The sequence below is a fragment of the Ipomoea triloba genome, chromosome 10 (genome assembly GCF_003576645.1).
Source record: "Ipomoea triloba cultivar NCNSP0323 chromosome 10, ASM357664v1".
Lineage (NCBI taxonomy): Eukaryota > Viridiplantae > Streptophyta > Magnoliopsida > Solanales > Convolvulaceae > Ipomoea > Ipomoea triloba.
This window is the reverse complement of record NC_044925.1, coordinates 15,894,588-15,920,512: the sequence shown is the minus strand read 5'-3', so window position 1 is coordinate 15,920,512 and position 25,925 is coordinate 15,894,588. Positions and strand designations below refer to the sequence as shown.

Below are 25,925 nucleotides of genomic sequence, written 5' to 3'. Positions count from 1 at the left end.
TTTGGAATTCATCTATGTGTGCACTTCCATCGCGATAAAACTTTTGTTTTTCCGAGGACTCTTGGAGTTTTATTTTTAACTAAGGGTGGGGGGTAATATTTCGTACATGATTGTAGGGGTGGAGCAGTGTTCAGGAGGCGCAGTTTTACGAGTCTACTCTCTTTCACTGACGACTTATCGCAGCTCAAAGAGTGGGGGACTGATGATGGATAAATCATACTCGGACCCGCCACGGAGTTAGCATGGGCCGCGAGTCAAGGGTCACCCGACCCGAGAGTAAGACACGGGTCCGTTCGGCCCAGGGCCGACCTTCGCGAGGTCGGTTGGGCCAACCTCTCCAGAGGTCGACTGGGCCGAGCTCTGGGCTCGGCCCAGGACTCGCGGGTCGTGGTTGACGCGGTCTTTCCGGCGTAGGAGGCGGTCCAGGCCCGCTCGAGGGGTTTTCTTCGGGTTGTTAGGCCTACAGCTAGTATATAAACATGTAACATTGTCTAAACTAGACATCTTCCACTTCTTTGTCCTAACGACATCTTTGTCCTGTTATTACCACTCTTGTAATAGCTTTACCATTTGTTCAATATATAAAAGTACCTCCGAGGTGCACTTTGATCCACATTTGTCATACCCCCTATAATCTTATCGGGTTTATTAATTCGGGCTACCCAGGTTAATTAAATCCATCACATATATCCACCATATCCAACAAGAAACAATGGCTAACCATTCTATATTCAACAAAGATTTCAAAGACAAAGAGATAACTAACCCTGTTGATTGTAAATCCACTGTAACCTTCCACTGCTCTCTGAAAATTGAGGGAAGGGAAGTAAAAAAAACTCTCAATTTAGCCGTATGTTTCACTGTACGTTACAAGAAGATCGAGGAGGAGGATGTTAGCCGGGCATGTTGTTTTGCTGACGAGAGAGAGAGGCGGAAGGTACGGAAGGTCGGATATAGCAGCAATGAAGAAGACGTAGTATGTATTAATATTTTAAAGAAAAATATTTATGATGCATGTTTTTTCCAAGAACCAATGTCATAAGTAATATATTTATTTTTGCAATACTTTATTGACATATAGCGTCAGTTTGTCAAAAATCGATGTTGATTGGACGACGTAGTATCTTTTTATATTATAGAGGATGCTTAGTACCAATTTTGTGCATTGGATCGTAATAATGGATGGTGTAGATTAATGGTAATTATTTAATTACCAGGTTTATTTTATATTAACGTGTGGGTGTTTTGCTTGGTGGGTGGGGGTATTTCATGAATTTACAAGGGTGTTTAATGTTTCATTCGTTTCTTCCGGCCGGTTAATATTACATGTGAGATTTTCCACGCCCCACTATCTCTCTTTCCTTTTTCAAACTGTTTCTTTTCTTTTCTTTATTCTCACTGTATCACTTTCCTTCATCCCATTTTTCCAGTGTGCATATCAGTTTATGTTTGTGTGTGCATCTTGGATGATTGTCGTGTGCCTCTACAACTTTTAAATCATTCCGTTGGTAACCTTTGATTTTTCTTAGGGAGTCTCTTTTACTATATCATAGTTGTTTTTCCCAATCTATGTCTTATGTGTAGACTTTGTCAGGCCTGAGATTATTGATAATTCTGCTTCGACATAGCTGACAGTTCAGTTTTGCTTAGTGAGGTGGAATGGGGTATGTGAATGTATGTGTAAAGATAAAACGAAGAGTCTAAACTCCCCGAGTGTCGGTCTCAAAGGAGGGACGTGGAGGTGTGTCTTATGCTTGTACTTTCGATCAATTGAATGTGATGCAACGAGTATGGATGGTGAATGTGGTGAATGGCATATGTAAAGTGTAAATGATCAGGAAATTCAAAGTATAAGAAATAAGAAATAAGAGATAAGAAAATAAGGGATTTGGTTGTCTTCTTCTGTTTGTGGTGAGGAATGTGTTCAAACGAAGAGTCAAGACTCCCCGAGTGTCGGTCTCTCAAGGAAGGCAGGTTTGGAGTCGAGTTAATGTTGGCATTTAGGAGGTTGAAAAAAAAAGAGTTACGTGAATGATTACACTCAAGGTCATTTGTACAAGAGTTTTAAGGTTTGGAATGGGGGTTTTAAGAAAAGGTAAAATGGAGATTGGGGCTCGTGGCTAGCGTACGTGGTTTACTACCTAATGGTTTTGCAAACAAATGATTCGGATTCAACTAGGGAGTTCATAGCCTAAACTTTAGCCAAACTCTTCTTTTCTGTGGACTGGGCAACCTGGCACGGGCAAATTATGCTATGGACCCGGGTCTATATTCACAAAATTAGAACTCTGTCTTCACAATTTTAGAACTTTATATTCATAATTTTAGATCTCAATATACAAAATTGCATTACTCAATATTCATAACTTTTGAACTCTATATTCACAATTTTGTTAAATAGATTCAAAACTTGTGTTATACTGTTGAACATAGAATTTTGATACTGTTGAACTTGAACATAGAGTTATGAAATTGTGAGCATAGAGTTATGAAAATTGTAAACGTAGAGCTATGAAATTGTGAACATAAAATTATGAAATTGTGAACATGAAGTTATAAAACTGTGAACATAGAGTTATGAATTGAAATTGTGAACATGGGGTTATGAAATTATGAACATAAAGTTATGAAAATTGTGAACATAGACCCAAGTCCACCTTGCAAGGTGGACCCGGTCCATGGCCTAACAACTGCCTAGCACCACTCAAGAGAAATTGTTTTTTGTAAGAGTTTTCATTATGCTCATTTTTCTGGTTAAAACATCATATTGCTTTTTAAATATTTCTGCAAATGTTTCAACAGGATAAACCATGCAATCTTAGTGTTGTTTTCTGTTAATGATCTTTATTTGGGTTTTCATTTTTTAGTTATTTACATTTTTTGAATTGAAATTGGAATTTACTATATGGGTTTATTTTTAATTACTCCATAAACACTTGAGCTGTTGTTTATCATGCATGAATAGGCTTGTGGGAAAGTGTTTATGGCCCTTGAAAAAAGTTTTTTAAGCTTAATTTTCTGAGTTTTTAAAATCAATTTATTAGAATAGGATTAAAACTATTTTTATAAAAGCCATTTAATGATAAGGTCATATTGAGTTCAATGAAGATTTGAAGTTGGGTTGAATGATCTGCCATCTTTTGTTCGCAATAACATCCAGCTCCTATTCTTCCCAACTGCGGTTCGTTTTGAGCAGAAATTTGAATACGCAGAGAGCAGACATGCTCTTGTTCAACACTTTTGATGAATTAGAAAAGGAGGTATGCCTATCTCTCTGCTTAGATATTTTAGATATTGCAACAGTTTTATCTTGAAAGTGTTCAATTTTATCTCATTGAAGCAGTTTATTTTAAACTATTGGTCAATTTTGGGTTGATGATGGGTTTAATTTCAACATTCACAATAAGAGATAAACTGAAAAAGAGGGGTATATCCTATATTCCCAAAATATCCTTTTGAAGAAAAAATTTAATGCTTTTAAATCAAAATTTCATCTTGATTCGATCAATCTCCGGCCGTAAGATGGTCTCACACAAGTTTTTATCTTTAAATCTTTAAATTAAAGAAAAAACAATAATATAATTTGTTATACTCTAGAATGAGAATGATATAATAGTTCAATTGATGATTAGTTATCTTCATCTTGTGAGTTCCAATGAAAATGTAACATCAAAATTTGGTAAGAGGCAGTAATAGTTGAGAATAAAATTAAAAGTACAAATACTACTTTCTATAGAAAATGACTGACAAAAAAGGTACAAGAAACATGGTAATAGAGCGGAGATCATGAAACAGGCTTAACAGTAGTAGCTCTACATATGGGGCAAGTTTGATGAAGTACCAACCAAATATCAATGCAATCTGAATGGAATTTATGGTTGCATGAGCAGAGAACGGTGGTGATGTCGCCTTTCTCGAAAGCGGCGATACAAATAGCGCATTCCTTCTCTCTCTCCTCTCCCTTTATGCTCCCTTCCTCGAAGCTTTTAATATTTAACCTTACTTCTGGGACTACTTGTGCTTCCACATTACCGTTGTTGCCAGCGGCGGTGCTCCCTACCGCCTGTCTATTGCGCGGCTGCGCCGCCGCAGCTCGAGGTGGTGTGCTAAAGCAATAGCACAACCAACATACATACCACAAACAAATGCCTACCATCATAATGAGGAAATAAAAAATGAACCATGTCTAGTAGAATAGATTACGGATTTAACTTAACATAATAGTTGAGAGAAGAGAACAAGAATAGAATACTCTACTAATTCGTGAATATATATAGAATAATGTTAGTCTATTACTAATAGGAATAGGATACAATCCAAGAGACAAGGCTCAAAAACTCTACTAATTCGTGAATTATATAGAATAATGTTAGTCTATTACTAATAGGAATATGATACAATCTAAGAGACAATGCTCCTTCCCAATATATTGGGCTCGAGCCCTGGCCTAATAATGACAAATTAAAAGAATTTTTATTGGTTCATTATAAATTTATCTTTCTTTATTAAATTTAAGCCCTTATTTTATAGAATGCTACGTAAACACTTGAGCTGTTGTTTATCATGCATGAATAGGTTTGGGGAGAAGTGTTTATGGCCCTTGAAAAAAAATTTAAGCTTAACTTTCTGAGTTTTTAAAATCAATTTATTAGAATAGGTTTAAAACTATTTTTATAAAGACCACAAGGTCATATTGAGTTCAATGAAGATTGGAAGTTGGACAATGTTTACATTTGAAGCATAGGAACTGTCAATTCAAGTTTTGGAAGTTGAGCAGAAATTTGAATACGCAGAAAGCAAACTGGCTCTTGTTGAACACTTTTGATGAATTAGAAAAGGAGGTATGTCTATCTCTCTTCTTAGATATTTTAGATTGTTGCAACAGTTTTATCTCGAAAATGAAATTGATGTTCTATGTAGCCCACCTCAAGTGTTCACTTTTATCCCATTGAAGCAGTTTATTTTAAACTATTGGTCAATTTTGGGTTGATGGGTTTAATTTCAGCATTCACAATAAGAGATAAACTGAAAAAGAGGGACCTATATACTATATATATTCCCAAAATATCCTTAGTTGGGATCAAATCTTGACCTACAGGCCTCCCCTAGGCCCTAGCCTTTAAGCCAAGTGTTCCTTGGCATTCATGATCTTTCTAAAACTGCCAAATTCAAAAAGGACGATTGCTTAACTTTGGAAGTGGATGTTAAGCATATGAGTAGCTGGGGTTAGTTTGTTGTTCTAGAGAATTGAAGAAGAACGTAGAGAGATGTTTGGAAGAAGTGATGAAGGGGGAGAGAGAGGTTATGCTCAAAGAGAATGCTGAGAAGTGGAAACAATTGGCTAAAGAAGCTGTTGATATGATGAAGAACATTAAGGAGTTTGTGTCTGCTATTTCTATGTAACGCCAATCAATGAGCTGGACGGACTTACAGTAGATTTTTAAATTGGCATATAAGGGATCAATGTATTAACGATATCTATATAATTGTATATTTGTATTACTCCACATTTCAAGGCAATTACCACAATCACAAATCTATATATTTTTATTTGCTTCACATATGTTAAATAATGTTAATCTCTTAAATTCAATCATTCACGGGTATTAATGCTTTTGTTATATTTATTTATTTTTTTGAAAATTTAAATTATTCATGTTTATTCCTAGCCAGAAACATTTGGTTTGAAGAATAAAAATGTCAACATCACGGGTATTGATGATTAGTTCTCTTCATCTTGTGAGTTTCGTTTAAAATGTCAACATCTCAAACTTTGGTAAGAGGAGTAAAAGTTGATAATAAAATTTAAAAGTACAGATACTATTTTCCTATAGAAAAAGATTGACAAAAAAAGTACAAGAAACAGGGTAATAGAGCAGAGATCATGAAACAGGTTGAACAGTAGTAGCTCTACATATGGGGCAAGTTTGATGAAGTACCAACCAAATAGCAATGCAATCTGAATGGAATTTATGGTTGCATGAGCATAGAACGGTGGTGATGTCACCTTTCTCGAAACCGGCGATACAAATAACGCATTCCTCCTCTCTCTCTTCTCCCTTTATGCTCCCTTCCTCGAAGCTTTTAATATTTAACCTTACTTCTGGGACTACTTGTGCTTCCACATTAATGTTGTTGCTAGCGACAGTGCTCCCTACCGCCTGTCTGTTGCGTTGCTGCGCCACTGTAGTTGGAGGTGGCATGCTATTAGCGACAGTGCTCCCTACCGCCTGTCTATTGCATTGTTGCACTGCTGTAGTTGGAGGTGGCGTGCTAACGGGATAGCACAGCCAACATACATACCACAAACAAATGCCTACCCCCATAATGACGAAATAAAAAGGACCCACGTGTGTGTAATCGTCCTCCATGTCTAGTAAAATATAATGCAGATTTAACTTACATAATATTTGGGAGAAGAAAACAAGAATAGAATGCTCTACTAATTCGTCAATATATATAGAACAATGTTAGTCTATTACTAATAGGAATAGGATACAATCCAAGACACAAGGCTCAAAATACTCTACTAATTTGTAAATATATATATATATATATAGAATAATGTTAGTCTATTACTAGTAGGAATAGGATACAATCCAAGAGACAGGGATCCTTCCTAATATATTGGGCTCAGGCCTTGGCCTAATAACGACAGATTAAAAGAATTTTTATTAGTCCATTATAAATTTATCTTTCTTTATTAAATTTAAGCCTTTATTTTATAGTAATGCTACACAACTGGTCTTAAAATATTTCTCCTTAATTATCTTCTTGATGTAATATTATCTAATTGATTACTTTAGTGTTTAATTAAAAGGGATAATTATCTTCTTGATGTAATATTATCTAATTGATTACTTTAGTGTTTAATTAAAAGGGAAAAGTGTCAAATTAGTCTGCTAACTAAAAAAAAAGCTCCATTTAAACCCCTAAAACTTGTTAAAATGTTTAATTGGGGCTAAAATTACCTGATTAGCAAGTTAGTGCAACACAAAGCTGACACGTGTCCCTCTTTAAAAATTTTATTTTTTAATGATTTTATTATTTGTTTTATTAAAAATTACTTTTTTTATTTAGAAGTTTTTAAATTTTTTATTTTTATTAAACGACGGCCATGGCCGTTTCAACTTCCAATTCCGGATGAATCCAGCAACAAGAAAACCCATCCTGCTATATAGCCTTCTTCCCTTTCCCTCCTCAAACACTTTAGAAGAAGATTCAGTAAACGAAAGGGACAAAAAAAGAATACCAAACGTAAAACATCAGAAGAATCGGATAATACTAAAGCTAATCCCTCCAAGAAGTTCTCCACTGATGCAATATTAATTACGCTTGGCTAGACATAAGTTCATTCAATCATTTCCCCATCATGATATACTGCTAATCTTCAAATTTTCGACCACCGTAAAGTGGTTGGAAATCGACGATTTCCGATCGAAAAGTGTTGCTCCAACCACATTCCCGACCACTTTGGATAACCGGAAAAACCTTCGTCGGTATTTCCGACCACCTCATGAAGTGTTCGGAAATAGCGTCCACTTTTACAAAGTGGTCAGAAAATTTGGTCGGTGGAGAAAGTGTTGAGTTGCGTAGTTTCCGACAACCGATGGTCGAAAAAGGCCACCAATTTTTTTCAAAAATAAAAAATTCAGAATTTCAAAAGTACACAGTAAAACAAAAAAAAATAACAAATTCATTTAATATCCACAGGCTGCTTCATCAGTTGCATTTGAACATAGGGGAGCTGCATTTGATATCCACAGGCTGCTTCATCTCTGCATTCTTAAGAAAGTAGAGAGAACTTATTAGACTACTTAAATACAAAAACATCTTTCTCCCACACTTCATTATCGAAGAAGCCATCACAGTCAAGATAATGCAACTTGATGAAACTCATCCACAAGCACAAGCTTAAGCAATCTGTAATACACACTACTGTCTCAAAAAACACATAAAAGCCTAAGCTGGCTAGAGTGTTCATTTGATTTGGCAGAGGAGGATTAAATCCATCTGAGTGATTTGGGGTAATTGAGCACTTAGCTCTATAAGGGATCAATCAAAGCAAGAAATCACAATTCACAAACATACATATACTCTCAGTATACAATAAACCAAAAAGGGGTGGAGTATTATAAGCTTTCAAGATTTGGAGAGAAAATTATGGCTTTTTAAAGCAAAGACAAAGTAGTTTTCAAATACATTATGAATTACACAGATTTAGACATAGTAATGCAATTGTGGTTGGGTTACATATTTTTTGATATGGGGTTATAGAGTAGTAAGCCATAAAGCCCAAGAGCATACTACAATTTAGCAAGACAGCAACAATAAAAGATTACTTACAGGTAAATGAGCTAATAATCAAATGCTTTCAGAGAAATAACTCAAATTACTAGATCAAGAAACTACATTAAGAACTAAACTACATGACAATTCATCATAATATCAGTAGTATATATAAAATATGGATAACAATTAGAATCAAAGAAAGGCCTGCTTCACCAACCTTGAAGGCTGAGCATCGTTCACCTCCAGCTTCCTTCAGCACTTCTGTCTTTTCCTCAGGAGAGCGGGAACGGCCATTGCTGGCTTGCTGCTTCCAAAGCCCTTCTTTCTGAATGAAGAACCATCAACAAAGTAAGCCATGGTGGCCTGAGAAAGAAAGCCTTACAAGAGACTAGAAATCACAGTAAACCTTTTCAAAAAAAAAAACAAAGAAATCAAAGTAAACCACTATAAAGAAATTAACAATATAACAAGGAATCGATTAAACCACGAAGAGTACAATCTAAGAAAGAAAGCCTCACCGTCATTTCACTCTCTTCTATTCCATTGATAAATCCTTTCTTCGCAGCCTCAATCCCCTTTTCTGCTACTTCTGAAAAATTAAACTACTTTAACTTAAGATATTGGCACCTAAAAGACACAAATTTCCTAGGAGCAAGGCCATAATAATCTTTAGAGTCCTTCAGTCTAAAAATCAGTATGTTCAATGTATATAATCTTGGAAAAGGGAACCTGTGAATAGAGCAAAACAATGTAGTCAAACAAAATAAAGAAATCAATATATTAAAGGCATCATTAATTGTCAGCTCATACATGGAAAACAAACATGACCAAACAAATTATTCTCTAGTTAATTAGAGAGATCCAAGCATATGATTCCAAAGGAAGAAGAATAAAAATGTAATTTTTAGCACAAAAGTTCTAAACTTTACATATAATTAAAAGAAAGGGAAGTGAAGCACCTGTATTAAAGAAGAATAAAAATGCAATTCTTCATGTATGCCTTTAACCCCCAAGATCTAGATATCTGTTGGGATGCCAACTGCTGTAGCATAATTAAAAAGTTGTATTCAAATAATTTACATCTTATAATTATAATTATAACTAATTAACAAAATAAAATAAAAATTAAGTAAATTACATTGCATTCTTCAGAATAAGGAACAAAAGATAAACACACTTTCATATGATGTATATGTAGATGTAGATTAAGTAAAAGATTCACCCCATCAACCTAAAAAAAAATACAACAAATATAGATTAATTATTTATGCAGTGTACTTACCTTCACAATGTCTCCAACCTGTAGTGAAATAATGAATTGGAAAGTCTGGAGAATGGCAAAGAAAAAATAGAGAATAACAAGACATGCAGGAAAGCCTACAGAGATACCAGTTTTGATTCATGATTCTTTATTTCACAACATGTTTGAGTGAGACTGTGGCAATTAACTTTAAATAAGTTTTGCTGGACTCTTAGGTTTCTAACAAAAATAAAATGCAGGCAGTAAGTACTTTCATAACCCAGTCCTCCCATGCCTCTTTTATAAGAGAAACAAGAAGCACCAAGCTCAAAGGAAGCACATTGGTAACAGTCTAACCATAAGCCCAATGTAGTACCAGTACCATAACCCTGGCTCACATAGCCTAAATCCCAACTTACAGGCTGTGTCAACAGAGAAACCTATCCAATAGAAATTTTGTATAGGTGAAAGCTTCAACAGAGAAACATATCCTAAAATAACAATGAGGTTTACAATCTATTTTTACCCCCTTTTCTCTTCTGGACCAGAAAATTAAAATGCCTAAGTAATCTATTTTTACCCCATTTTCTCTTCCGGACCAGAAAATTAAAATGCCTAAGCAACGAAGCCAACTCAAGAATCTAAAGCTCCATAGCAGGCATGTTACATGAAAAAATTACAGTAATTGGATTTTCAAATTAATATCATTATCTAACTTCAAGCACACGAGGAAACTAAAAATATTGAGACAGTTAGCAAGGAAAACGCACCAAATTATATACACTCTAAAACCCTAAAACAGGTTATAGACTTACAATAATTGTATATAAATAATGAAACCAAAAAGGATTTTGATAACTTATATAAGTGAAACAACAGTCATGAGGAAGATTTCTAATATGGATACCTGAGGAAGATTTTCAACCAAGAGCACCTCCTCCTGAGGCGGCGGCGGCGGAAAATCGGCGTACCTGCGGTTGCTGCTAACGGAGAAAGAGATGCGCCAAATTGAAGCTCCTGCAGTTTCCTCCCTTCAGAAGCTCTTTGTCTAAAGCTGGGTGAAATGTTTTGGCCAGAAGCTCTGTGGATACAATGACTAAGGAGAGGCGCCAATATTTCGGCCAACCCAAACAATTTACGGCCAATAGTTTGTAGGCATATCGAAATAATTTAACTTTCAATAGTTTTAGGAATATCTAAAATAATTTAACACATATTAACACTAATTTGAATAAATATTAAATAATTTAACTTTCAAATTTAAATTAAAAGTCATCATCGTCTTCTTCGAATTGTTCATTATCATCATGCTCTTACAGGGTAGAAATGTTGTGTATTCAAAGTGTGTTTAAAGACACACAAACAACAACGGATAAATAAAATCATTATTTTTTTTGAAACAAAAATTATTATAAAAAATTGTACAAATACAACGTTTTTTAAAAATCGTTGTCTTTAAAGTTTTGTGTATTCAATGTGTGTTTAAAGACAACACATAAACGACAACGGATAAATAAAACTGGTGTCTTTATTAAAAAAAATAGTTATCACATGCGCATTGCGCGAATAGTCCAATACTCAATGTGTATTTTGAAGTCAGTGTTTTATAATTTATCAAAGTATCATTCAGTATATCATGTATCTATTTATTATAGTTAAATTAGGTATATAATAAAGAACTCACAAGTGATTATAATAATATTTATCTCAGTATAACACAACAACAATATTTCTAATATTTAATCTATGCTTCGCACGAGAGAGTAGAGTTTAGGTGCAGTCGTGTCTTCCCGTGCGGTCAGTGCAGTTTACACAACTAGGTATGCAAATATACATCACACAGTATTCGAAAATGCTCAATTAGAGACGGGGGAGTTATGGGGGTGTTTTTGTGCATTTTTCTATCACTTGTGGTAGATTTTGTTAACACTAGTGGTGTAAACCGCACCGACCACACGGGAAGACACGACCGCATTTGAGCAAGTAATATATATATATATATATATATATATATATATATATATATATATATATATATATAGTGAGATGGTCCGACGTATGAGACACCGTAGCATCGTCAGAGATGGTTCGCTCAGACGAAACAGCGGCAGAGCCATCAGGAATGGATGACATGAGAAAACCTAGACTGTTAGATATATTAAATAATATATCTAAATATATAATATCTAAATATATATATATATACACACGAGTGAGAGAGAAAGAGAAATAGAGAGAAGAATGTTTTTAATTAATGATTAAAATGGCTTGTAACATAATGTATTTATACTAAGCTAATATGCCTAGAAACTAGGAAATGTAATCCCATGTACTACATGATCTATCCACGTACACATCTGCCACATTCCCATTACCATGATGATGCTATGCCACACAACCCATTTATTAATAACTTCCTAACAAACTAATCACTACTTGGTTTATAATAATTATAATAATAATATTATTATAACATTGCCTCCTTTAAACCAAGTCGGATATATTGGTCATCCCAATATCCTTCTTTAATTTGAGAAATGTCTCCGTCTTCAACGGCTTCGTAAAGATATCAGCAACTTGACAGGCACTTGAACAATACTCAATGTTGATTTGCTTTTTAGCAACCAGCTCTCTGATTTTGTGGTACTTGATATCAATGTGTTTGCTGCGACCATGAAAGACAGGATTCTTAGACAACGAAATGGCAGATTTGTTGTCACATAAAATAGTTGTAGGTGCTTCCTGTCTGTGTTGTAAAAATTCCAAAATTCTTCTTAGCCAAATTGCCTGAGTAGCACAATTTGCTGCTGCAATATATTCTGCTTCTGCGGTTGAAAGTGCTACAATCTGTTGCTTCTTTGAAGACCAAGAAAATATAGCTGAACCAAGATAGAAGGCATATCCTGATGTGCTTTTTCTGGTCTCAACATCTCCAGCCCAATCACTATATGTGTATCCAGCAAGCTCCGCAACTTCATTAGTAGAGTAAAAAATTCCATCATTACTCGTACCTTTGACATATCTCAGAATTCGCTTTGCTGCAGCCCAATGCGATTCTTTTGGCTCCTCCATGAATCTGCTAAGTTTTCCAACTCCAAAAGAAATATCCGGCCTTGTTGCCACCAGATACCTCAAACTCCCAATTAAGCTTTTATAGGTTGTAACATTCACATTCTTACCAGACTCATCTTTGGACACCTTTAACTTTTCAGCTACTGGAGTTGAAACTGGTTTGGAGTTTTCCATTTTGAACTTTTTCAAAATATCAGCAGCATACTTCTTTTGTGAAATAAAGATTCCACCATCCATCTGAACAACCTCAAGGCCAAGAAAGTAACATATGAGGCCCATATCAGTCATTTCAAATCTCTTAATGAGTGCCTCCCTGAATTCTAAGATTAACTTCAAGTTATTTCTAGTAAAAACCAAATCATCAACATACAGACAGATTAGAACAATATCACCAGAATCAGTGCATTTGACATACAAAGTGTGTTCATGAGGACATCTCATAAAACCACTTTCAATAAAATAAGAGTCAATGCAACCATGCCACGCCCTAGGCGCCTGCTTTAAGCCATATAAAGCTTTTCTCAACTTGTAAACTTTAGATTCCTCCCCTTTCTGCACAAATCCAGCAGGTTGCTCAACATATATCTCTTCTTCAAGAAAACCATTCAAAAAAGCAGACTTGACATCCATTTGATGTAATTTCCATTCATTTTGAACAGCAAGAGAAATAACAATTCGAACTGTATCAAGTCTACTTACTGGAGCAAAAACCTCAAAATAATCAATACCTGGTTTTTGCTTGTAGCCCTTTGCTACCAATCGTGCTTTAAAACGGTCAATTTCTCCATTGGACTTGTACTTCGTCTTGTAAACCCACTTTACTCCAATTGGCTTCTTTCTAGGAGGTAAACCTGTTAACTCCCAGGTACCATTCTTTTCAATGGCACGTATCTCCTCATCCATCGCCTTAAGCCAATGAGTTTCTGTAGCAGCCTCCTCAAAGGATAGAGGGTTACAATCTGAAAAAAGAGCAAATTGAACAATCTCTTCATCAGACAGGTCATTATCATGACCCACAACATAATCCTGCAAGCGAGCTGGTAATTGGCGCTCGCGTTGAGATCGTCGAACAGACGACTCTGGTTGCGAAGGAGACTGGACATTATCTGGAATTGGTTGCTCATCAACAATATCGTCAACAACAGGAACAACTAGCCTTTCATCTTTAGCTGACCAATCCCAGGCATTATATTCATCAAAAGTGACATCACGACTTATACTAGTTGAATGTTTGCATTCTGTGATAAAAACAATACGGAGTACGATACATTATGTAGGATTATGAAAATCAATAGAACTAAGACTGTAGAGTCATAATTAACAAGAATAAATGTTTTAAAGAGTTCAAGTTAGAAAATGATTTCCTGTATCTATATGGAAAGGACAATATGGTCTTATTTTTCATAGCAAGAATGGTGAGATGGTTGCTATGCTATGCTAATTTGATTATTTATACTGAACATCACAACATGTCAAAGTGCAACTAGTAAACTCTATGTGCCGTGGTCGGTCGAAGAAATGCAAGTTGAAATTCAAAAAATAGAGTATGAGTGAAATAATCAATGGTATAAAGATAAATCATTTGACCTTCATACAATTGCATCACAGTGCAAAAAGAAAAAAAAAAACAAAACACACACACACACACAAAATTTCCGACCACCTTTAATTTAGATGGAATTTCCTACCACTTTTTCAAGAGTGGTCGAACATTCCGACCACCAAGATGGTCGGAAACAAGATCAGTTTTAAAAATTTAAATTACCGAAATAATTTCCGACCACCATATAAATAGTGTTCAGAAATACCGACCACGTAGTAAAAGTGGTCGGAAATTCCGACCACTATAACTCTACGTCGAAAAAATGAAAAAATAATCACTTTTGTGACCAAAATTTTGGGTGGTCGGAAATGAGGTCGAAAAAACATTGATTTCCAGCCGTGATAGTAGTTTACTCTTGGGAATTTTGGATTAAGATTGTAAAGATGTAGAGCTGGTAGGATACCTTCTTTTTGCTGCTGAGAAAGTGGGGCAAGCCGACTATGATTCTGCAGAAAAGATACTCATCAGATGCGATGAACTAAGTTCAGTTCCCATAAGAGGAATTTTGTGGAAAGACCAGCCCACTATTTCTCCCAATCTCTCTGGGCAAAAATCTTTGCCAAACAGATTCAAGCACTCTGCTGTTTGTAGAAAAGGGGTTGGAGAAAGAAGTATGAGAAAGATGATGATCTTGAAGAAGCACTCAAGAGCCTAGGGCCCTGCATTGGATACCCTCAAAAGGTACCTATCTCTCAAGTCTTCCAATTCACCAACATTCAAATCGTGACGTAGAAGACGCAAGACAGGTGCACATAATTGATCTTGAGATTTGGAGAGGATCTTGGCCAGTGATGGCCAGAAGAAAGTTCCTGAGTTGTATTTCGGTGCAATCTTTGACACGAAGCGCTGTTCTCGCTTCAGATGGTCCAAATCTGGAAGACAGCCATGGCTGTTTGGTGAGACAACCATGGCTCTAACGGCCATGGCCGTCATTTTTGAACAGCCGTGACTGTCGCCGGACAACCACAACTGTCTGGGGAAGGAGAACGGTCTATGGCTATTTAATAATAAAAATAAAAAATTCAAAATCTCTAAATAAAAAGAATATTTTTAATAAAACAAAATTAAAGTTAAAAAAATCATTAAAAAATAAAAATTTTAAAGATGCACATGTGTCAACTCTGTGTTGCACTAACTTGCTAATTAGGTAATTTTGGACCCAATTAAATATTTTAGCAGGTTTAAGGGGTTTAAATGGAGTTTTTTTTTTTAGTTAGGGATCCAATTGCACCATCAGTTTGACTTAGGGGCTAATTTGACACTTTTCCTCAATTAAAAATATATGGGGTCAGCCAATTTACAACACTCAATGATTATAAATTTATAAGTCACATCATAAAAGGATATTTGAAAAAAAAATATGGCCTCATTTTACATGTCTTATTTACTATTAATTGGTCAAACCAATTCTTTCTTCTTTGCTAATTTACTTAAGTATTTTTTAAAATTAGTTTTAAATTTAGTTTTTTTTTTGTGTATAATACGGAGTAGTACTTTTAATGTTGTTTCTAAATATATAAATTTTATATACTAATACTAAATTTAACATTATGAAAAATTGAATTAAAATAATTTCAATCAAACCTCGTTAACTGAACCAGATACATAAAATGAAACTGAGCTAGTATTTATTTATTTTTATCTATTCCTGTGAGATCAAAAGGCAGGTAATCATCAAAGTGGCTTGGTTAAATACCAATTAGATGAAAAAATTAAAAATTTAGCTAAATTAAGTTTTATTTAGTGTATCGTATAAGACAATCATTATACCGTTGTCATGGTCCACTTTACTAGTTAGACCATTGACATAAGATTCATTTGTTACTGCATGGACTATGGTTCAAACAGCAGTATGGACCATGGTCCAAAAAGATGTCGTCCATTAGATGCGCGACACAGGTCGAACGTTTTTTTTTTCCTTGTTTCTGCGACACAGACGCAACACGAAGACTCGGACGCCATTTCTTCTGCTTGTATCATCACTGCTTCTGGTCGTCATTGTGGAGAAACGCAGCAGAGAAGACTCGGACGCCATCGCCATCTCCACTGCTTCCTCACTCTCCACGCCATCGCCATCGCCATCGCCACAAGAAGACAGACAAAACCACCCCATTGCTTGAGGAAACAACAGGTTATTGAAGGTAAACATCTCATTCCTTGTTCAAGCACAAATTTCCTTGTTTATTGTTTTTGAGCAGGTTGTATTTGTGTACAGAGTAAATTATTGATATGCATATAGTACAATTTTTTTACTGCCTAGGGTTCTTACTGATTTGCATAATCCCAATCACTAGAGCACCGAAGTTCTTGGCATTTGGCCTGTAACAGTTTGCCTCAAGAATCCTAACTATCTCGATGGCAGCATTCTGCATTCTCTTCTTGCACAAACCTTTGATTTGGTATGAATAGGTGAACTTGTCGGGAGTAAATCCAGATACTGTGATATCACACAGAAGCTGAAATGTGGAATAGGTATCCCCATACTACATAGAATAGAGATCACATTTCTGTAGAAATCATTAATCGGGTGCCCCTTTATGGCCCTCAAGCCTTCGAGAATTTTGATGATCTAAATTTCTGGTTCACTTCCTCTTTATGATGATCTAAATATCTATCTTAGCCTTCTACCCAATGCCTATATTGAATTTATTTTCTTTCTTACTGATACTTTTTATATTAGTCTTCATTATTAATGTGTTTCTGAATGGCAGCCTACCACTATGTCTAGCTGATTGTTGGTCCAAAAGTATGAACTAATTGTGATTTTTTCATGTTGCAGGAAGTGAAGGTCACTTGGTGGTTGAGGCTAAATTTATTAACCTGTCACTTACTTCTTTGGGAAAATGTATAAATGCAGTGGCTAAAAGTAGTCCGCGTATACCTACAAGAGATTCTAAGTTAACAAGACTGCTACGTGATTTATTTGGAGATAGGTACTATTTCTTTATCTTGTTATGAGTTCAATGAGAAGTAAGATTTCTGCATCTGTAATGCTTGTTTCTCTGTAATTACATTATGTTTCTCCTCATTTGGAGGTAGGCACTATGGCCTTTTGGATGGAAATTGATACAAATTAATGCAACAGGTTTTGCAAGAACATCACTTATTATAACAGTCGGGCCATCTTGAAAAGAAATAGGCAATTTAGATAGTAGCCAAATCTTTGAACATCATAAAGTGATTTTTTTTTTTGAGTATGAACATCATAAAGTGATAATTGTCAATAAAAATAAGATTATTTAGCCCACAAAGATGCCAACAAAGTAAATCTCAAGTTTAATTTCCTTGCAAAAGTTATGTGTGAGTGCATGTGACTGACTAGATATATTCTAATATTTGTTCCTTTATTTAAGTTGATTAATATATATCTGGTTAGTTTATGTAATTGTGCCTTAGCCTATAGCCTATAGGTGACTGTATTTGTTGTGGTGATGTTAGAATGGTTGTTTTTCAGCTTTGCGCTCATGAAGGCGCTTCACAACAACTTCTCTTCCATCCCCAACTATCCCTAATTTTCATTATTCCGAGAATTAGCCTAGAAAGTAGTGAATGAGAAACTAAATATCTACTATTGTCTTACCATAGTAAACCGTCCCAAAAGCACCATCTCCAAGTTCTTTAGAAGTATCAAAATTGCTTGTAGCTTCTTCAAGTTCAGAGTAGGAGAAGACTAGAATTCCAAACAGCCTACTCCGCCCTATCTCAAGGTCTGAGGCGGGATCTGAAGATTTAATCTCGAATATCCTTAGCTTCCTTTCTTCCTTCACCAAGCAACAAAGATTGCGAAACTTAAAAGGATAAGTGCTAAAGCGCCTGAAACTGAAGAGAGAAAGAGTAAGTGTACATCAAGGTCGTCTCATTTAATTTCCTCTGAAATTAAGAAAAGACTAGGATAATGATGCTGGTTGATGATGGTAACCTTAGACACATATGAAGGATACATAATTCAAGGACAACAAAACTTGCCTGTGATTAGAATTGGCTTGAGCTTGCTCTTATTACCTGTGGGTTACAGTATGGAGTTAATAGGAGACATATATTGTTAAAGATAAATTCCATTTTATCATAGTGTCCAAGAAAAGAAAACTTTGATTAGTGTCAAGAAAAGTGAAACAAAATTATGGCCTTGTTTCTGAGACAATCCAAATTGATCAGTTAGGCGATCATTTGTTCTTGAGACATATCCTGTGATTAGATTCTAATATTTGTTCCTTTATTTAAGTTGATTAATATCTGGTTAATTTATGTAATTTTCTTCTAATAAAAAAATGTGTGTATTTATGTGTGTTTTAAATTTGTTTGTATGCTTGAATTAGCAAGCAATGGAGTTGTAATCCTTCAATAGAATGCACTTTCTTGTTGCAATAATTGCAACCAATATAATCCAACGTTCTTTGTTTTAAGCTTTCCTCTCACCCATGCAACGTGTTTTTAAACACAACACCTACATGTGTCATAGAAAAAGAGAAGAAAAGCATTGATGTGCATAAACCGTAATTTATATGTAATTAACAAAGCATTGATGTGCATAAACCGTAATTTATATGTAATTAACATAGCATTGATGTGCATAAACCGTAATTTATATGTAATTAACATGCAACGTGTTTTTAAACACAACACCTACATGTGTCATAGAAAAAGAGAAGAAAAGCATTGATGTGCATAAACCGTAATTTATATGTAATTAACAAAGCATTGATGTGCATAAACCGTAATTTATATGTAATTAACATAGCATTGATGTGCATAAACCGTAATTTATATGTAATTAACATGCAACGTGTTTTTAAACACAACACCTACATGTGTCATAGAAAAAGAGAAGAAAAGCATTGATGTGCATAAACCGTAATTTATATGTAATTAACAAAGCATTGATGTGCATAAACCGTAATTTATATGTAATTAACATAGCATTGATGTGCATAAACCGTAATTTATATGTAATTAACATAAACATAAATGATTATTTAACTATTTAACGCAATTGACTTATGCTAATAGATCATTTATGCGAATAAACCTTATAAATATAAATTAAAAGTGGATCTAATCTACCAATCATTATTGCACGGACCATGGTCCACAGATCTAATCTACCAATCATTATTGCACGGACCATGGTCCACATAGTTGTGTGGACCATCATTATTGCACGGACCATGGTCCACATAGTTGTGTGGACCAAAAATAAAAAGTACATTATTTTTGTATTGAAGGTACATTATTTTTGTACTGTAGGTACATTATTTGATATATAATATCAAATAATGTATATTATATATCAAATAATGTACCTTCAGTACAAAAATAATGTACCCTAAAATAATGTACCTACAGTACAAAAATAATGTACCTTCAGTACAAAAATAATGTACTTTTTATTTTTGGTCCACACAGCTGTGTGGACCATGGTCCATGCAATAATNTAAATATAAATTAAAAGTGGATCTAATCTACCAATCATTATTGCACGGACCATGGTCCACACAGCTGTGTGGACCATGGTCCATGCAATAATTTGCCCTAATCTACAGTCATAATCGATCATTTGGATTTTAAACCTAAATTAAATGTGCNTCATTATTGCACGGACCATGGTCCACATAGTTGTGTGGACCATGGTCCATGCAATAATTTGCCCTAATCTACAGTCATAATCGATCATTTGGATTTTAAACCTAAATTAAATGTGCTTAGAATTTAAAACAAGTACATAATAAATAAACCAATCAGACCCAAATTAATTTGTTTTGTTTTGTTGATCGAATTGGCCCGGTCCANCACACAGCTGTGTGGACCATGGTCCATGCAATAATTTGCCCTAATCTACAGTCATAATCGATCATTTGGATTTTAAACCTAAATTAAATGTGGTCATAATCGATCATTTGGATTTTAAACCTAAATTAAATGTGCTTAGAATTTAAAATTTGGATTTTAAACCTAAATTAAATGTGCTTAGAATTTAAAACAAGTACATAATAAATAAACCAATCAGACCCAAATTAATTTGTTTTGTTTTGTTGATCGAATTGGCCCGGTCCAGGCCCAACAAAACAATTCACAATCGTTATATCGTGGACCACGGTGCACGTAGTAATGTGCACCCTGGTCCAAAACGACGTCGTTTCGATGTTAGTGGACGCGGACGCGAATGACTCCAGAGAATTCATTATCTATAATACACATAATCATTATCTAGAATACACATAACGTTTGCCTAGAATAAACAGAATGTTTGCCCAGAATATACAGAATATTGACACAAAATACACAGAACTTATCCTCCTAACATTCGAATGGACAAACACATCACAGCCTGTGTTAATAACATGAATACACAGAGTATTGACACAAAATACACAGAACTCATCCTCCTAAACATTCGAATGCACAAACACATCACAACATGTGTTACTAACATGAATACACAGAACGGTTGCCTAGAATACACGGAATGATTGCCTGGAATACACAGAACGATTACCTAAAATACACAGAATATTAACTTAAATACAGAGATCGGCCGAAACGGGAAACATGATTTCCAAAAAAATAGACAGTTAGTTTACAATGTTCAAAACGATGTCGTTTACATACGTGGTGCACCTTACTATGTGCACCGTGGTGCACGGTATAATTTGCCCTGCCTGGCAGCCTGGGCAATGTGGAATCATTAGAATTGGGTATTTGAATGAGGATTTTGGCTCCAAAAGCAATATAATAATCAAAGACATAAAATATTGTGTGATTGGATTTGATTGAAAATCAGCGAAAATCCGTTGTGATAAGCAACAAAGAACCACTGCAAATAATAATTAATTTTTTGTATTAATTTTCGTTATGATCTTTATATATATACTAGTCGCCGGCACGCGCTTTGAGCGAATGCCCAATGATAATATATGTTAATTTTAATAATTATTATATGATAAAATAAAACACATACATAAACACATTGGTTCCCTAACACACTCACCCTGACACCACTTCAAAGAAACTCATGTGAGCAATATTAGGTTCATATTAGAGGCAGCATTATATTTGTGAGTTGATTTATTACATATACATATATATACATATACATATATATATTAATATATATATATTTTAAGTTAATTTCTAAAGTTAAGAATGCATATTTCTGAGAACAGCAAAGATTAAGTCTTAAGGCCCAATGCATACTGGTAAATTCCAGCCCACAAACACATTGCAAAATCAGTATACACAGCTTAAAAAGCTATTTAATTTAGTCTAACTATTAGTCAACCCATAAATGTCTTAATAGGCAAATTATATCGTGGACCATGATTATAACTGATACTGCAGTTGTGTTGAACGGATACTGCAGTTGTGTTGAAAAGATACTGCAGTTGTGTTGAAAGGAAACTGCAGTTGCACGAAACAGAGGCCGTTCATCCGTTCCACACAACTGCAGTATCCGTTCAACACAGCTGCAGTATCTTTTCAACACAACTGCAGTATCCGTTCAACACAACTGCAGTTCCAGATGAATGACACGGCCTCTGTTCCAGATGAATGACACGGCCTCTGTTCCGCACAATTGCAGTTCCTTTTCAACATAACTGCAATATCCTTTCAACACAACTACAATATCCTTTAAACACAACTGCAGTATCAATCATAACCCATGGTCCACGGTATAAGTACTGTGTCTTAATCAAAGACCAAAATCCTTAGAGCCCAATTCTAATCAGCCATGCCGTCCATAATTTCCAATTTTAAAATCCAGACGTTAGAGTTTCGTACATAGATTAGGACAAAGCCTTCACGTCTCCTACCAGAAGCACACAAAAAAGGCGTCTTCTTTAGCACTCCTCCCACTAAAAATTGTCTTTAATCCATTCCAATTTTGATGAAAAAGCCACCACTTAGAGTCCTCCTAATAAAACTTTTGTCTTGTAGCTATACCCAATTCTCCTTCACATGCCCAACACAATATTCAGCTACCACTTTCAATATTTTAAATTCAAATGGGACAAATGAAATAATATCAATATATTCAGTTAAAATGTATATAATAAAACTAAAAATATTGAAACTTATGCATAATACATGCATTTGTTTAATAATACATAATACATTCACCAAATATCAAAATTTTAATAAATATAATTCATTAACCCAATATCGAAATTTCAATAAATACAATAAATCCATTATTCATTATACTTTCAATAAGTATAATACATTCACTAATTATTAAAACTCCAATAAATATATTAAATTCACTAATAAACATAATTTCAATACGTATAATAACTTATTTTCAAATCTATACTATATATAAAAGCAATATCCTCCTCAAAAGTTTTCTCGCCCAAACGTAGGGGTATTTTAGTAATATGGTAATCTATACTATATATAAAAGCATTATCCTCCTCTAAAGTTTTCCCGCCCAAAAGTAGGGGTATTTTAGTAATATGGTAATTATTATTATTATGATAGAATAATATTAATTATTGATTGTAATTATTATTATTATGATAGAGCTTAGCCAACATAGAGATTCCTTTCATTATAATTTATTTTTGTTATTTAAAATAGTATCAATTAGCCATGCTCTTCCTTCTAATTTTTGTTTAGACTTTTCCTAATATAAATTTTAAGTAATCAATTCCAACACTAATACACAAATCTTATAATTTTAAATAAATGTACACTTTCAAATATTAGAATTGTTTATAATTTCATCATCAATTATATATATATATATATATATATAGTGTCATAATCAGGTGTGGCCGCCCCTTAACGTGCGGTCAATGCAACCTCACCACTATGTATACAAATATATACCACTCAATGTTAGAAAATGCACTGCACAAATATGCATCATTAGGTACGCATCACCAAAAAATACACCGTTAGGCATGCAAATATACACCACACAGTGTTAGCAAATGCACCATTAGGGACAGGGAAATTATGGTGCATTATTTTGGGTGTGTGGTGTGTTTTTTTGGAGTTTTTCTGTATTTTCATTGTGGTGTGTTTTTCTAACATTGAGTGGTGTGAATCGCACCGATCGCACAGGAAGGCGTGGCCACATTTGGACAGATTTCTATATAGTGGTGAGGCCGCACTGACCGCACGTTAAGGGGCGGCCTATATATATATAAAGTTTATTCGTGCATCGCACGAGTAATTTTCTATAAGTATATATACCACATGTGTATTTTATGTTTTATCAATAATTTTAGGATGTTCTTTCCATATAGAAAATATTATAAACCATTATAAATACTATTAAATATTTTACAAAGTCAAATCCTTTATATTGTATTAAACAAATCCGGTATGTTTGCTAATAAGGTAGATAGTGTATATATAGGGGTGAATAATAAAAATAAGAGCCACAAAATGGTCTCCACATTGAAAAAGAACTTTTAATCCATAAAATGGTCATATAAGTTACATAAATCATATTATATAGCAAATTTTTTAAAATAAATGCAATTAAATGAGTCATATATTATTGATACTTTTGCATTAATCTTTATAATCAAATAAACATACACTCTCAAATATTATAATTATTTATATCTTCACCTTTAATTTAAGTATAAAAATTATAATATAAAAATTAATCCGTGCATTGCACGGGTAGTTTACTAGTATAAGTATAATAACTTCACCCATTATCAAAACTAGTGTTTTACCCGTGCGATGCACGGACAAAATTTATGTTACTATAAATTTAAATAGAAAATTTGAAAAATATAAATATTTTAAAATGTACAATATAATAATATATTTGTAATTCCATATATTTGGTTAAGTATCTATTTTCATAGCATATAAAATTTAAATTTAAATTTTGTATAATTAATATAGTCTCTAATTAATCATGTACACATTTAGATAAATTTATAGAAAAAACTTACATAATTAATTTCATTTATTCCTAAGTGTATTTCATATATATTATGATTCCAACAATATGAATAATAACTAAGAAAATTATATTTAAAAAAGATGCAAATTTTAATTTTTGTATTAGTAAAAAAATTTGAACGACCCATGTTTAATTGTAATTATACAATTATTATTATAATTATTAACTTATTTATCATAATAATTATTAGTCAATTATATTAATATACATACAATCAATTTTTTAATTACTGTAATAATTATTAGATAATTAAATTAATATTGTACAATTATACTTTAATACTTTAAATATAAATGTTATATATATATATATATATATATATATATATATATATATATATATATTATCCAGCCACTTCTGTTATTATATATATAACCTATACATTGTGGTCTGATAGAGTTTTTTGCATTTTTAGTCCTACGACGGTAGTGGCGCTATTAGAATTAATTTCTAAATGATTAAATTTGCTACATATCTTTTTAGAAATTAATTAGTTTTAATTTTAATTAGTTTACCAAAATCAAAATGATTTTAGAGTCTAGTCTGACATGATCACATACTTTTTAGAAATGAATTAGTTTTTTTTTTTTTAAAAAAATGGATGGCGTGTTGAAGATGCCAATCAATGTTTTCTTGCTTGAAAGAGAAAATTTTTTTAAACCTGTAAATGGCCATTTAACCATGCTTGAAAGGGGATAAAAATTCGGCCAAAAAATGACAAAAAATATGCACAATTTTTTTCCGACGAAAAATTGACCGAAAAATTCGCCGGAATTTTTTTCCGGCGAAAAAAACTACCAGAAGGACCATTTTTGCAAAAGAAACAATAGTCGTGGACTGAAATTACAAAGTTTAAAAGTCGTGAATCAATTCTAATAGTGTCACTATAGTCGTGGGAAAGTCGTGAATCAATTCTAATAGTGTCACTATAGTCGTGGGACTAAAAATACAAAAAACTCTTAGTGTCACTATAGTCGTGGGACTAAAAATACAAAAAACTCTGGTCTGATATAACCTCGTGGGACTAAAAATACAAAAAACTCTGGTCTGATATAACCAAACGGGACTAAAAATACAAAAAACTCTGGTCTGATATAACCAAACTCTTGGTAGCTCGCAATTACTTGTGGTCTGATATAACCAAACTCTTGGTAGCTCGCAATTACTTGTGCACTTAAATCAGTTCCATAGTGACATAGTGTACGTTCATCTACTTTAGTGCCAAACTATATAAATAATTTATCGTCACTCCAAGAACAATGCAGCTAACTACTTAATCAAATCATTCAATTCAATATAATATATTTCATATTTTTTTTAATCCAAATAAAACATAATAGTCGGTATTAATGTATCAATGATATATAATTTTTAAAAAAAAAATAATAAACCAAAATTTAAAAGATTACAGGTTTTTTTTTTTTTTTTTTTNAATGGTCTCGCGAGATTTTATAATCTATTATTCAATTTTCAAGTTGATTTTTAAAACCGATTGTAGCATACTGTTGAGAGTTTAATTTTTGTTCAAATGTTGAGAACCACATCACTTTTAGTCTTTTACCCTCCTAAGGTATGCCAACGTCCATGGTGGACGTGTTTGTTTATTTTAATGATGAATGACTAAAGCTTGTGTAGAGTGAGATTTATTAATTCATAATAACCAATAAACCGGTAACTTTATCCCATTTCTTCAATAAGAGATTCAAATATAGAGATTTCAACAAATTCGTTGGGATGTGATTAGCATGGCATAGTAAACTCTCTCAAAAACTGCCAAAGCAAAGTACAACCTG

At 33.7% G+C, this 25,925-nt stretch overlaps 1 protein-coding gene and 2 long non-coding RNA genes across 4 annotated transcripts; 1 reads left to right on the top strand and 2 right to left on the bottom strand.

Moving 5' to 3' along the window:
- Nucleotides 1–3,784: 3,784 nt before the first annotated feature.
- LOC116033203 (RING-H2 finger protein ATL63-like) lies at nucleotides 3,785–6,203 on the bottom strand. Its single transcript, XM_031275961.1, has 2 exons — nucleotides 5,944–6,203; nucleotides 3,785–4,106 (listed from the first exon to the last, which is right to left on the bottom strand). The coding sequence occupies exons 1-2, from the start codon at nucleotides 6,201–6,203 to the stop codon at nucleotides 3,785–3,787; spliced, it is 582 nt and encodes a 193-aa protein (XP_031131821.1).
- A 1,091-nt stretch (nucleotides 6,204–7,294) lies between these two features.
- Nucleotides 7,295–10,665, bottom strand: LOC116032733. 2 transcript variants are annotated; one of them, XR_004100787.1, is made up of 5 exons: nucleotides 10,440–10,665; nucleotides 9,252–9,331; nucleotides 8,811–8,881; nucleotides 8,510–8,617; nucleotides 7,295–7,785 (listed from the first exon to the last, which is right to left on the bottom strand). It is a non-coding gene; the product is annotated as an uncharacterized LOC116032733 (long non-coding RNA). The 2 variants fall into 2 exon arrangements; XR_004100786.1 differs by having other exon boundaries at nucleotides 9,252–9,334; nucleotides 10,440–10,664.
- A 5,485-nt stretch (nucleotides 10,666–16,150) lies between these two features.
- On the top strand, nucleotides 16,151–17,304 carry LOC116033619. The gene is made up of 2 exons (XR_004100882.1): nucleotides 16,151–16,348; nucleotides 16,987–17,304. It is a non-coding gene; the product is annotated as an uncharacterized LOC116033619 (long non-coding RNA).
- The last annotated feature ends 8,621 nt before the right edge of the window (nucleotides 17,305–25,925 follow it).